At 37.8% G+C, this 14,605-nt stretch overlaps 1 protein-coding gene across 1 annotated transcript; it reads left to right on the top strand.

Moving 5' to 3' along the window:
- The first annotated feature begins 887 nt into the window (after nt 1-887).
- Nucleotides 888-14,391, top strand: LOC125457334 (uncharacterized). Its single transcript, XM_048541452.2, has 5 exons — nt 888-987; nt 1,663-1,995; nt 2,089-2,172; nt 10,025-10,120; nt 13,454-14,391. Exons 1-5 carry the CDS (start codon nt 933-935, stop codon nt 13,567-13,569), a joined length of 684 nt encoding a protein of 227 aa, XP_048397409.1. The 5' UTR covers nt 888-932; the 3' UTR covers nt 13,570-14,391.
- Nucleotides 14,392-14,605: the final 214 nt, after the last annotated feature.

The following is a 14,605-nucleotide window of genomic DNA, read 5'->3' as shown; positions in this document are numbered from 1 at the left end:
CCATCCTAGCCAGTAAAGCCCTCATCCAACTAAATTTAAAAGAAATGCAAAGTGAGATTTTAGACAGGTGTGTGCTTAACTTAACCTTTTATATATTTTAATTAATTGCTTCGCACACAGTTGTAATTTGACAGTGTACAGCTTGAAATAAAATTACAACATGAATAACATACAATTAAATACAGAAAGTACAAGCATAATAAAGGGATAATCTAACTAAAAAGTATGGAAAGCCATGTTAAGTATTTCAGCCTCGTTTCATCTCTGTGTTGTAATCTTCCTAGAGAGATTTTGGGACCTAGGCTTGAGAATCTTTAATATTTAGGTCAATTGGGTGAGATTAAAATTCAACATAAAACAAACATTCTAGTACATTTGACACTTTCTGTTGCATTGAATAACTGTGTCCTCCCAATAACAGTGATTGTGCTGCATAAATTTGATTCATAGGGTTCATATAATCCCAACGTGCTTCTCTCAATCACGGTCAGCATTAATTTTCGCAATTTGTACAAGTATAGCCCTAGTCTAACTTCGAATCTGAACACATTCAAGTTAACATGCATTTGTTCCACAATAAAGATTTTTACTAAGTGAGAAAAACATACGCTTGAGCTTTTTGAACTTCCGGCATTAATCGCCAAGGCACTGGCTTCGCCCGAAAAGGCATGATAATGCAGGTTCTAGTCCAAATCAAAAACTACATAAACAAGATTAACTGTTTAATTTCAGAACATGTGCTTATTGTAAAATACATAATGATTACTTATGCTTGTAGGAGAGTGCGAATGGCAAGAAATTCATTTCAATATGTTAATGTGTGGGCGCAACAGCTTTCATTGACTTAAAGTTTGTCTAACCACATGAGCACACGTCAACCCTGCTTAAATCAACAGCTATTCTGTTTCGGAGCAGCATTGTTTCACGTCAGTATGATTTGTACATTTAAAGTGGTAATGTTCGAGATATACATCATGTTATTCACAAGTAAGTAACCATTTTGTTTCTCAAAAAGTGAATATATTTTCCACACAGCAATGAGGAAATTTAATAGAATTATTCAAAACTATGAATGGTTTTGATAAAGTGAATAAAAATAATTGTTTCTTCTGGAAAGGGTATCAGTGATCAGAAAATACTGACTTGAGGTAAGTGGCAAAAAGTACGGCGAGGAGATAGGGAGAAATTATTTTACACAACAAGTTGTAAGGATCTAGAATTCCATTGCCTGAAAGGGTCTGTAAGGAAAGCAGATTCAATGGTAAATTTGTTTTTAAAATAATGTTGAATATATACCTGAAAATGAAACATTCAAGGCTATGGGGAAAAACGCAGAGGAGAGAGATGAATTAGTTAGCCCTTTCAAAGAGAAGGCCTATTCAGTACCAACTGTTTTCGTGACTTTCAATGACTGGCATTGCACTATCAGATGTCTTTTTTACCAAGTTTCAACCCACTGTATGATATAAATAATCTGTTGTACTTGCTGCTGATTGAGACATAGCATATCACAGTTGGATTGTATCACTTCATTTATTGTTGCTATTATCTATTGTGACTTAACAAGCATCTTAACTTTTTAACCAATGATTATTTAATGTAATATAGATCATTTCTGAATTGAAATAGTTAGTACCGTTGTATTTTTCTTTCTTTTTACAGATCAGATATTGGCTCTGTCACAACAAACTGAATTCCTCAATGCCACTATTGGAGAAAATGTATTATTTTCTACAAACTTAGCAATCACTATGGTACAATCTATACAGTGGAAGTACAATTGCGAGGGAAATCAAATCAATATCGCAATGTCTACCTTTCCAGAACAAAACTTCACTGACGTCTTTCAAAGTTACAGCAATCGAGCAAAACTTTTTAGTAATGGCTCATTTTTATTGTCAAATGTTCAACCAAATGATACAGGATGTTATACGATGATACTGGTAAATACTGCAGGCAAAGAGGTGACAATAAGGAAAATATTGTCAGTCTTTGGTAAGTTGTCGAAGTGTTTGAAAATAAATCAAAATGGAAGCCTTTTGTTTCTCTTGATTATTCCTCATTACAGAATTCTGTTTCCTATTTTAGAAGCAGAACAAAAGGAACTGCATGAGATTAAAAATAGAGCAAATACTTCGGGAAGTATTGACAACACAACCTGGAATATCCATGGTAAGTTTGTACCATTGATTATCTAATTTGACTGATTAGGGCCATACTCTGAATGATTTTGTGCCTAGTTAACTAGAATGATATAAAGGATTAAAGCTTTGTGCAATGAGAACAGACTGTACAAACTTGACTTGTCTTCCAATTTAAAAAGTTTAATGTTGTAGTTAGAATGTTTTGAATGATAAATAGGATCAGATAGCTTCACTGCATATACGCTACTTCCTCTGTTGAAGAAAGAGACACAATTTTAAAATTAAAGCAATTGTAAGATATGCTTCATTGTTTCCTTGACACTGTTATGCTAGCAGTGAGATAAACTGGACACCCACTTTAACGGAGAACCAGACACAAATTACAAGGTCAGTTGTATGAATTCTCATAACAGTTGAAATGAACATTCTAGCAGAGTGAGAAGATGAATTGCAGAAAGAAAATCTGCATAATAAATTGATGCAATACAATATCTGTGACAAGATTGCTCTTTTGTCAGATGAGTGGATTTGAAAGTTATCAATATAATCCCACTGTTCATGAAAGAGAATTTTAACATATAGTGGGTATATTTCTATGCAGTATCCAGGGCAAACTATAAATAGAGTTCTCTTTAGGACAACACAAAGTCTACCTGAGATAACACTATAAGATGTTGAAGATAAATTAAGGCTATTTACATCACTGAAGCCTTTCCTTAATGTGTACAGGGCCTCTAATTTCAATGCCTTTACAGTTATGGCCCTCAGATTACTCCAAGCAATTGCAGAACAAATTCAAAATGTGTTTTATCTTATTAATGATACTAGAAAAGTTGAGATCTTCAAAGGGGCAATGATGCAGGTTAAAGGTCTCTGCTAGTTTAGAAGAAATAAACAAGAGGAAATGTAACATTTCAAGTGATGATAGTCCTATACGCTATCAATTTCATCATAGAGAATTTCCAAGGATTGTGTACTGATGATGAAAAATAGTGTAGGATTGGAGAACACTGAAGCCTACATCTAAATGGAGCACATAATAACAACTTCTAAGCCGCAGTGATTTCTTAAATATATTTAACTGCTCGGCTGTTTTAGTTTTCTCTCTTGACTTGTGGCAGGTTAATTACTTTATGTTGGTTTTCAGATGGTTATAATGAGGATCTTAAAGTTTTATATATTACCTTTTACAATGTCCATCTTTCCCCAATACTGAATTCAATGAGGGAGAATCTAGGGTCCATTGTTTAAACATAAGGGGTCACCCATTATGTGAGAAATGAGGAAACAAAATTTGATTTGGTGATTGTGAGTCTTTGGAATTCTCTTCCACAAAATGCAGTGGATGTAGAATTTTTAAATGCTTTTAAGGCAGAGATTGACTGATTCTCAATTACCAGCAGGATAAAAGATTATCAAGGATGGGCAGGGGTGGCAGAGCAGGCTTGAAGGGCTGAGAAGCCTACTCTTGTTCCTTCTTTGTTATTTAGGATCTCTGCTTGGTAGATAATTTTTGTTTTAGCTTATGCTGAGTTAATATGAGGTTTTTGCTATCTATCCTGCTACTGAGACAAGAGACAAAAGCTTGGTTTCTCCAGAGAGGAGCACGTGAACAAAGCAGCTGTATTCGCTGATCGCAGTGACTGATACATAGGTTAGATATGAAAATGGAGAAATGGAGAACCTGAACCTTTCTCAAGTCCATTTGTTTCTTGGCTAGAGACAAAAAAAAGCCTGCAGATGCTGGAATCCAAGGTAGATAAACAGGAGTCTGGAAGAACATAGCAAGCTAGGCAGCATCTGGAGGAAAGGAGCAGTCAACCTTTCAGGTATTACCCCGGTCCTGAAGCAGCTGCCTGGTTTACTGTGTTGTTTCAGCCTCCTGTTTGCCCACTTATCTCTTAATAGTCAAAATTGCTGATGAGCTTGCTCGCTGGTTTATGTGGAGACACTGGGATTGCTCCCCTTGAAAGAGAAGCTCAAGGGAAGACTTGTTAGAGGTGTTCACAATTATGGGTGGTTTTAATGGATTAGATAAGGAGAAACTGGTCCAACTGCCAGCAAACTTGGTAACCAAATGCCACCATTTTGTGACAATTGGTAAAGAAACCAGAGAGAGACAAGACTAGGAGAATTGATTCATTTTTACACTGAGTTGCTGGGGTCTGGAATGTATTGGCTGAAAGGATATTGGAAGCAGATTAAGTACTGAATTTCAAAAGAGAATTGGCTATATAATTAAAGAACAAAGCATTGTGGGTGGGTGATGTATAACAGGAGAAGAGGGGATTGAGGGATTAATTGGCTACCTAGAAGAGCCAGTCATGGTACAATGGGCTGAATAGTCTCCTTCCATGCTGTATTCTGTGAAATTTTGAATGATATTCTGCTAGAATGTCAACATTTGCTTTCACTTTTAAATATACATTTTCTTGGCCAAAACTGCTTTCTTATTCCAAACAGTTGCATGTTATTAGGGCTTTGAGACTATTTCCTCACTTTAGCACATCAATGCATGGTTGCCTTAAACACTGAGCTCAACAGCATTAGATCAATTACCAGGATGCGGAAATGGTGTAGAAAACAACAAAAAGATAAATGCTGCATTAAATAATTACAAATGAAACCAGAAATATGCCGATTTGGTGCACAGTTTGATCAGAATTTCAAAGACAAAGATAGGTTAAGAGTTTGAAGGCTATCACAAAATGTGCAAAATAACAGCAGTGTTTGATTAATGATCTATTCCGCTAAAACCCAGGATCAAACCAGTAACTATTTCTGTTCAGTTTGCTGGATGGCTGGTTTACAATGCAGAAGGTGCCAACAGCATGGGCTCAGTTCCTACACAGACTGAGGTTACCATGTGAAGGACTCTCCTTTCCAACCTCTCCCCTCACTTGAGGTGTAGTGATCCTCAGATCAAGCTACCACAAGTCATCTTTCTCTGACGAGAGAGGAGCCCTTTGGTCTGGTAGACTTTACCCTTATTTGTATGTTTATAAGTAATCACTTAAAAGTTGGAGGGGAAGGGTTTACATTTTTATGTGTCATTACTGTAACGTTAATCTTGTACATTCTGATAATTGCATCTTGGGCAATATAAAGGGTCCGTCTAACTGGAGATAATTATTGCTGACTATCCCATAACAATTACTGGATTGCTAATTTATCTCATTTTATCTTAAAAATGCTTAACATCACCAAAGAGAAGGCCAGTTGTAAATACTTGCAGTTAGGAATATAGGAATAGGAGTCAGCTGTCAACCCCTGTAGCCTCATGCATTATTCGGTTAGTTCATGGCTGACCTGTTTGTCACCTTCATTTACCTGTAAAATTTAAATTATGTTCAATAAATTACAGGTGGCAGACATTAAACGTAATCCCTTAAAAAAAACTTGTTCACACAATCATTTTCAGTTAGTAAGTTAACTTTAATTTGTAAACATTTTTTAGTGGGTGGAAAATTGTGCAGAAATAATTCAGGCGCATTCATGTTTATGTACAAAAAACATACTGCATATATTATCATGACATGTTTATCATGCACTGGATTCCTGAAGCAACTGATATTTTTCAGTGATACTAGGAACTGCCAATGCTGGAGAATCTGAGATAACAAGGTGTAGAGCTGGATGAACACAGCAGGCCAGGCAGCATCAGAAGAGCAGTAAAGCTGACGTTTCAGACCCATTTCTGAAGAAGGATCTAGGCCCAAAACATCAGCCTTCCTGCTCCTCTGCTGCTTGGCCTGCTGTGTTCATGTAGCTCCACACCTTCTTATCTCTTTTTCTGTCACTATTTCCAGTATTATCTAAAGCAAAGACAAAAGCCACTTTAAGATTTCCACCCTGTAAATTCAAAATGAACTGAAAGGTTCTGATTAAGATTTTGCATCTGTTACATTGCAGATTTATATTTAGCATGTGTTTTTTGGTTATTGTTTGCTGACTTTTTTTTCTTAACTGACATTGTTTCACTGATAATTCCGATTGACTTAAAATTATAATGTTATTTTTACAAAAGTTGAACATTGGTACAAGTCACCAGGTTACAACATGTTTTGCAAGCCCTGAGAGATGCAAAAAGGAGCAACATAAATAGAAAAGGAATGAGCTATGAGACATGGGTTTAAGAAATAGCCTAAATTCTATACTCCAAATAGGCAATAGATAAGGACTTGCAGGCCGGGCAGCAGCTTAGGAGCACAAAAGCTCCTAAGATGCTGCTTGGCCTACTGTGCTCATCCAGTCCCACACTTTGTTATCTCAGATTCTCCAGCATCTGCAGTTCCCATTATCTCTGATAGATAAGAACTTATTTCACTGGCTTGCACAATAAATTGGATGGCTTCGCTTTAGTAACTCCTGAACTTGGACATAAAACAGAATAATAACTCAAGAGGCTGTAACCGTAAACTTACAATGGATTTAGATCAGGAGGAATTTTAGTTTTATTTAGAGTTAAAAATGCTTCGAATATCATATCGGGTGCAAAGACAGAGTTTGCTGGAGAAACTCAGCAGGTCTGGCAGCATCAATGAACAAAGAAACAGAGTTAATATTCTGAGTCCGGTCTGACTTTTTTTTTCATTTTCTGAAGAAGATTCATACCAGACTCAGAACTTTCATGTGATTTCTTACACCACAGATGCTGTGAGACCTGCTGAATTTTTCCAGCAGTCTGTGTTTGTCTCAGGTTTCCAACATCTGCAGTATTTTGCCTCCAATTTAGTTAATCAGATAATGGGTGCCACTGTGACAGTTCAAAACTAAACTAAGATTTGGCATGTTTTCTTTTCCCTCCTTGAATCCCCAAGTTTATAAGTGTAGGGTTATAGGTACCTATGTATCTTTAAAAGTGTAGAGGCATACAATACATTTTGTATACATAAAATTTAGGGTTGAATATGAATGTTAAATTCTGCATCATTGTCATTATAATAAACCACTTAATCCTGTCAGTTGTGTTAAAAGCGGTAGAAAATATCAAGTAAGGTCTAACTGAGAAAACAGTTTTCAGACCCTAATAATTTCTAACCACAAATTTTGACCATAGATTTCATCTAATGTAAAGATGAATTTAAGCTGCTTTCTAGTCTTGTTTATTTTGTAAATCTTAGAACAGCATGACAATTTTTTTTACTGAAACAATTCTGATAAAGTGTTGCAAAGGAATTTTGCAACAATGGCAAGAGATAAAAGTAAGCTATAAGTCCAACTTTTTAAAATTACATATGGCTTAATGCTTACCTGGACAATATAGCCATGAATAATCACTAATAGTTTAGTAATTGTTTTCCATTATTTTCATATTCAGGGAAAGCTTATTTGCATTCAGCTGGGTATTCCTATAACCAATAATGAATAATAAGTTCCTTTTAAAGATTTTGTTTCGCAAAACAGAAACAGTGCAGGACCACGGACACGAGAATGCATTTTACTGGCAAGAAAGAATTATCAATAAGCAATTATACCGAGCAAATTTTGAAAAGATTAGGTAAAAGAGCACGAAGCTGCTCCTGCATCTCTCCAGGAAGCAACAATTACTGGAGTTGGCCAAATGCAGAGAAATCAGCATTGTGGAAATCTTGAATGTTTGGAATTGCAAATAAAATTGGACCACTGTGAGATTGCAATTTTACTAGAAGTGGCAGGAAACAGAGGAGTTCTTCAATAATGCTCTTGCAACATTGTTACAACTGGCAGTGTTGTTAATCCGTCACCACCTAAATCCATAATCATCCATTCTTTGGTAGGATCACAACTGTTTATATCAAATGAATAAAAACACTTTTTAAACAATTATACTTAATGAAAGAACTTCCTCAGAAATCTGAATTTCCACTTTCTTTTCATATGAACTTTTTTGTGATTATCAATACATCAGGGAGAAAAAGGGGTTTAAATTAAGTAAACTCATTAGTAATTTGCTGCAGAAGGAAAGTTTGAAGGAAATAGCTGAATGACTGCAATAAGAATTCAGCAGAAGTTCAATCATTCAACATAAGTGGCTCTACTTAGTAATTTGCTTCCTAAGAATTGAGCAAAAAATTGTTTGAAGACTCTTGCTGAATTGATACTATGAGGAATTCAATCTAAACAAAAAAAAACTACAGATGCTGGAAGTCTGAAACAAAAGCAGAATTTGCTAGAGAAATTCAGCAGGTCTGGCAACATTTGTGGAGAGAAAGCAGAAGGGTCACCGAGCCCAAAACATTAACTCTGCTTTCTCTCTACAGATGCTGCTACATCTTCTTCGGTAATTTCTGCTTTTGTTTAAAAACTCTATCCGTTAGATTCTTTGTCTAATAGAATTCTCCCAAGTCCAAAATTTACATGGGCAAAATTCAGGTTTATCTAACAGTCTAACAAAAACAGCAGCAGATAAAAAGTGACCACTTTATTCATATGAGTTGGATCGGAATTACAAACGTTTCCCTGCAGCTTCTGTCCGGTAAAATCAGTAGTAAAATTTGTGCACAGATACAGAGATTGTACTTACTCAGGGCATAATGACAGCCAAAGAAGGGACATTGGATCGAAATGTTAACTCTGATTTCTCTCCACAGATGCTGCTGGACCCACCGAGGTTTTCCATGAATTTTGATTCTTATTTCTGATTTTCAGCATCTGCAGTTCTTTGAGCTTTTTTTTGTAGAGTAATTCTGATAATGTACAGTTTGAAATTGGCAATAGCATGTCCTTAGTCCATTTTGCACCTTTCCAAAATATATGTAGATTTGAAAATAATCATTGGGAGAGAAGTAGAATAAACTGCAGGCTTCTTATCATTAATGTAGTGTCACACAAAGTCAAAATTATTTCATTGTGTAATATATCTGAGGGTTGGGCATTGATGGAGCATGGAATAGACTTCCTATATCTTTGGTTGTTTTCTCCACAAGGTGAGACTGAGAGGAAATGCAATTATTCACGCCTTGTGCATCCTGACGTATGCAAATGCTCAATTATCGTAGTTTGATTCTGAACTTTGTATCCTGTAGAATAACTGAAAATCACAAAGCTGCATAGAGAGGAGTCAGGCCATGCAGTCAGTCCATCTACAGCCTCCACTAAGACCTACGCTTTGACCAGCACCACTTCCTTGAAATTTAGATGCACTATCCTACTCAGGAAAGCCATTGTACATTTGGAGAAATGCTTCCTGACCTCAGTTTTGAATGAGCACAAGTCAATAAATGTTTTAAATCAAATCATTATGTACATCCTAAACTTCTTAATGAAGAGCCAAAACATGTTTTAGATTGACAAACGGCACAATTAAAATTGCTATTCTCAGTGAATGTGACAGCAGTCTTCTAATATTGCAGAAGATAATCCAAACATCAATACTTTGGTTACAAAACAGTTGAATGGCCTTTGGTTCTGTATTTTGCTAAGAGCAAAACAGATTCATGTGAACCAAATTTAAACAGTGTGGTTGGAGTTCAAGATTGTATTCATGTGCACCGTTGGGTATTACAGAATGAAATGAATTAATATTTTTGCGTTTGTTTTAGCATGTTGTTGCTGCAACAAATGTACTTTTTAACGGTCATGTACGTTTTTTTGACAGAAGAAAGGTCTTTGCTCTCTTTGAAAGTGTTGAAGAATTTAGTCAAACATTGTTGCTCATTATTTCTGTGCTGCTGCTGCTGTAACACTATTAATAACTGTCCCACTTGGTTCCTTGGATGTTTTCTCAGGAGCTCCTGAAACTTGAAACAAATGGGAAGTTAGTCTTGATTGCTGGAAAAGTGTTGCTGGAGTTTCCATTTGAGTAATAAACCATGACCCTAAATGACTGAGCAGTTTTATGTTCTTTACCAGTTTTCTTCATGTTGAATTTGTACTTTGTTCTCTCCTTCCCACTTTAGGCATTGTGATTGGTGTCTCTGTGCTTGGAATTTGTGTAATCTGCGTGGTAGTTATATATTTCGTAAAGAGAAGGAAACAAGAAAGTATGGAAGCTGGTAAGTGAGATTTTTGTCTGCCTGACGACACACTTTCATATACCAGTTTTCTTTTGATGAAATTTATTTAGTCACATTGTCAGTAGGACGTTTTATTTTAAAAGTCAGTCTCTTGGTAGTGCAGAATTTTAATTTTTCAAAAAAGAGGAATGAGTTGTCAATTTTTTTTTCTGCCGACACTGATCAGGACAAATGCAAGAATGTTAGGTTTCTAATTTCACAATTTATACTGCAGTGGAAAGAGTGCTGATTGTTTGTTTGGCATGTCAATTTTGATTGCCCAAGGCATTGTCATGGAGAAAGTAACAAAGAACAGTAAGCTGTATCAGAGATAATGGGAACTGCAGATGCTGGAGAATCCAAGATAATAAAATGTGAGGCTGGATGAACACACCAGACCAAGCAGCATCTCAGGACCACAAAAGATGACGTTTTGGGCCTAGATCCCTCAGAAGGGTCTAGGCCCGAAACGTCAGCTTCTGTGCTCCTGAAATGCTGCTTGGCCTGCTGTGTTCATCCAGCCTCACATTTTATTATCAAAGAACAGTAAGCTCCTGGGTTTGTTTTTCAGTGTTGTTGGCTGGGCCAGCATTTATTGCCCATCCCTAGTTGTCCTTGAGAAGGTGGTGGTGAGTTGTCTTCTTGAACCTCTAGTTTACATGTTAAAGATTGATCCACAATGCCCTGAGGGAGGAAATTCCAGGATTTTGACACAGCAACCATGAAAGAATAATGATATAATCTTCAAATCAGGATAAAGTCAGAAGACCCACCACACCAGGTTATATTCCAACAGGTCTATTTGAAATAACAAGCTTTTGGAGCACAGCTCCTTTGTCAGGTGAAGTAGACTGCACCTGACGAAGGAGCAGCACCACAAAGGCTTGTGTGATTTCAAATAAACCTGTTGCACTATAACCTGGTGTCTTGTGACTTCTGACTTTGTCCACTCCTGTCCAACACCGGCACTTTCACATCAAGTCAGGATAGTGAGTGGCTTGGAGGTGAACTTGGTGGTGGTGTTCTCATGTATCTGTTGTCCTTGTCCTTCTAGATGGACGTGGTGGTGGGTTTGGAAGGTGCTGTCTGAGGATCATTGATGAATTTCTGCAGTGCACCCTGTAGATAGTACACACTGCTGCTATTGAGCATTGGTGGTGGAGGGGGTGGGTGCTTATGGATGTGGTACCAGTCAAACGGCCTGCTTTGGCCCAGATGACATCAAGATTCTTGAGTGTAGTTGGAGTTGCACCCATCCACATAAGCAGGGAGTATTCCATCACACCTCTGACTTGTGCCTTGTAAATGATTGACAGGCTCTGGGGAGTCAGGAGGTGAATTAATTGCTACTGATTTCCTAGCTTCCAACCTGCTCTTGTAGCCAGTGTGCTTATGCAGCAAATTGAATTTCTGGTCAATGGTAATCCCTAGGATGTTGGCAAAATCAAAAAATGTTAAGGCTGGATGGTTAGATTCTTTGTTGGAGATGATCATTGCCTGACATTTGTGTGGTGGAACTGTCACTTGGCACTTTTCAGCCCAAACCTGAATATTGTCCAGAACTTGCTGCATTTGGACATGGACTGCTTCAGCATCTGAAGAGTTGTGAACGTTGCTGAACATCGTGCAATCATCAGTGAAACTACTCATTTCTGACCATAAGATGGAAGGATGGTCATTAACAAAGCAACTAAAGATGCTAGTGCCGAGGACACTACCTGGAGGAACTCCTGCAGAGATGGCCTGGAGCTGAGATGACTGACCTCCAGGAATGAGGAACATCTTGCTACTTGTCAGATACGGCCCCAACCACCAGACAGTTTGCCCCCAATTTCCATTGATTCCAGTTTTGCTCGGGCTCCTTGATGCCACACTCGGTCAACTGTGGCCTTAATGTCAAGGGCTGTCACTGTCACCTCACCTCTGGAATTCAGCTCTTTTGTCCATGTTTGAACCAAAGCTGCGGTCAGGAGCTGAGTGACCCTGGCAGAACCTAAACTGGGCGTCATTCAGCAGGTCATTGCTGATCAGGTGCTGCTTGATAATGGTGTTGTTGACACCTTCCATCACTCTACTTGTGATTGAGAGTGGACTGAGGGGACAATAATTGGTCAGGTTAGATTTGTCCTGCTTTTTATATACGGACATACGTGGGCAATTTTCCACATTGTCAGGTAGATACCTGTACTGGCAACTGCACTGGAACAGCTTGGTGAAGGGAGCGGCAAGTTCTGGAACACAGGTCCTCAGTACAATTGCCAGAATGTTGCCTGGGCCCATAGCCTTTGCCGGATCCAGTGCCTCCAACCGTATCATGATATCATGGGGAGTGAATCAAATTGGCTAAAGAGAGGTATCTGTGATGTTGGGGACCACTGGAGGAGGAAATCATCTATTCGACAATCCAAGAATGGTACAAGACTTAAACATATTCCTTTTGTTTCCAGAGGACAGCTGTTTGCAAGTGAACAAAAGTCTCATGAGTTAGCAACATTGCATCAGTGTACTAGGCTGACAACTCCCAGCTCTATCTCATCACCACTTCTCTCAAGGTAGAGCTGGGTATCATAGACGTACATGTGAAAATGAAGGCTATGCTTTCAGATTATGTTACTGAAGGGCAAAATGTCGAATAAAAAATAAGTGGTGGCCAAGAGCAGACCCCCAGCAGGCAACAAATGTAAAAATGCAGGAGCAGGAAGTGAAACCATTGCCAGTTTTACAGTGGATATTAATAAATATGTCAAAATGGAATCAAGTGACAGCATTTGGGTGGGAGTTTTGAAGAGAGTAATATGATCAAACATGTCAATACAAGATGGATGAAGAAGAAAATTTACTGTTCTCTCGACCACATGGAATATAAACTGTGACTATAAACCGTTGTTTTGGTACAACAGCAGGGGTCATACTGGGAAGGGTAACTGGATAAATATGCTGTCAGCTGAACCACTATCGTACGTTTCAGCCATTGCTGTAGGTGCAATTCACTCATGTGGGAAATTCATCCAGGATTGAGAAATGCGAGTGGAGATGTGCAATAATTTATCATCGAAAACAGTAGTATCAAAGAGTACCAGAGACAAGAAACAACTATTATATTTCTGGAGGGAGATGAGATTGACAATTTGAGTGAAAATATATGGTTAAGATCAGTTGAAGGGAAGAGGACTCAGTTATATTCCTAAATTTCCTAATTTGCTAAATACAATTATTCAAGAAGAGCCAACTGAAAAATAATTTATTTCCAGATTGTGACCTGGGGGATGAAGACTGTGAATACAAGTAATGACATGAATGTTGCTAATTTTCTCTTTATTATTATGATTGCAGGTGTGAAGAGCAACGAGAATTTAAATAGCAACACTCCAATGGTCGTTTATTCAACTTATGTAGGAACGTTTGCTAACTATGGAAAGTCATGTCAAAATACTTGGGATCAAACGTGACAAGAACTTTGTTGTGCAATTTGTTTGATAAACTTGTTGATGTTATTTAAAACAAACAATGGAGCCTCAATCATCTACAATCACGATGTACACATTCTTCATTATTCACAAGAAGCTTTGGCAAGGACAAACGCCAGGGAAATAACTAAAACACTGGATCCACATTCTGGTGGATCCGTCACACTCCTGGATCTTCCCTGCTGTCAAGCTGCCCGGTTCCGGTATCATATTCTTATCTTCAGTAGTTTTGTTAGTAATAGTCACAGCATTGAGCTTTGTGCAGTTTCTATTTAAATGGAGCTAGAATTTAATAGGCTCGTGTTGGTTCGAAGGCTACACATGATGGAGGATTAGTTTAAAGCTAACACACCTAGCAGAAAAACTGACATGACCATATTAACACCCCCATTCACAATCTCCTAAGATGTTAATGTTAAGTAAATTCAGGAGATATGTAGAACAACCAGCTGATCTGACCACATCAGTTGGGTTAAGGTTCCCCCATGTTGAAATTAACACTACCTCATACAATCACAGGCTAGCTTTATGTTCACATACTGTGTCCACCAAGCAAGTCAATTAAACAGGCAAGCCATGCATTGATAATAAAACTGCTGACCCTACATTGCTAATTTTAACCCTTTAGTTCAAGATCTTACGGTTAACGGAGACCAGATTTTGCTCATTTTCGAGATGACTAGCCGATTCAATAGGCGCATGGACAGGACAGAATTTGAGCTAACAACTATGTTGCAAAATAAAGTCAGAAATGGGAATACTTTATGCAGCGGTCAGTGGTAGCTAAGAAACAACACATTTAAATTCAAGATATCAAAGTATGGAGCTGGATGAACACAGCAGGCCAAGCAGCATCTTAGGAGCTTTTGTGCTCCTGAGATGCTGCTTGGCCTCCTGTGTTCATCCAGCTTCACACTTTGTTATCTCGGATTCTCCAGCATCTGCAGCTCCCATTATCTCTCACATTCAAACTCAAATCAGTTTTAATTGCAGGAATTGCAAATCTGTGCTGATCTCT

This window comes from Stegostoma tigrinum, chromosome 12 (assembly GCF_030684315.1).
Source record: "Stegostoma tigrinum isolate sSteTig4 chromosome 12, sSteTig4.hap1, whole genome shotgun sequence".
NCBI classification, from domain to species: Eukaryota; Metazoa; Chordata; class Chondrichthyes; order Orectolobiformes; family Stegostomatidae; genus Stegostoma; species Stegostoma tigrinum.
This window is presented reverse-complemented; position numbering and strand designations above follow the sequence as displayed.

What these genes read in the sequence shown, in the direction of transcription:
- LOC125457334 (XM_048541452.2), top strand. Translation starts at nt 933, where the DNA reads ATGATTTGTACATTTAAAGTGGTAATGTTCGAGATATACATCATGTTA. An exon ending in ATACATCATGTTATTCACAA is followed by an intron (nt 988 to 1,662) that starts GTAAGTAACCAT and finishes TTCTTTTTACAG; the next exon opens with ATCAGATATTGGCTCTGTCA. An exon ending in GAAAATATTGTCAGTCTTTG is followed by an intron (nt 1,996 to 2,088) that starts GTAAGTTGTCGA and finishes TTCCTATTTTAG; the next exon opens with AAGCAGAACAAAAGGAACTG.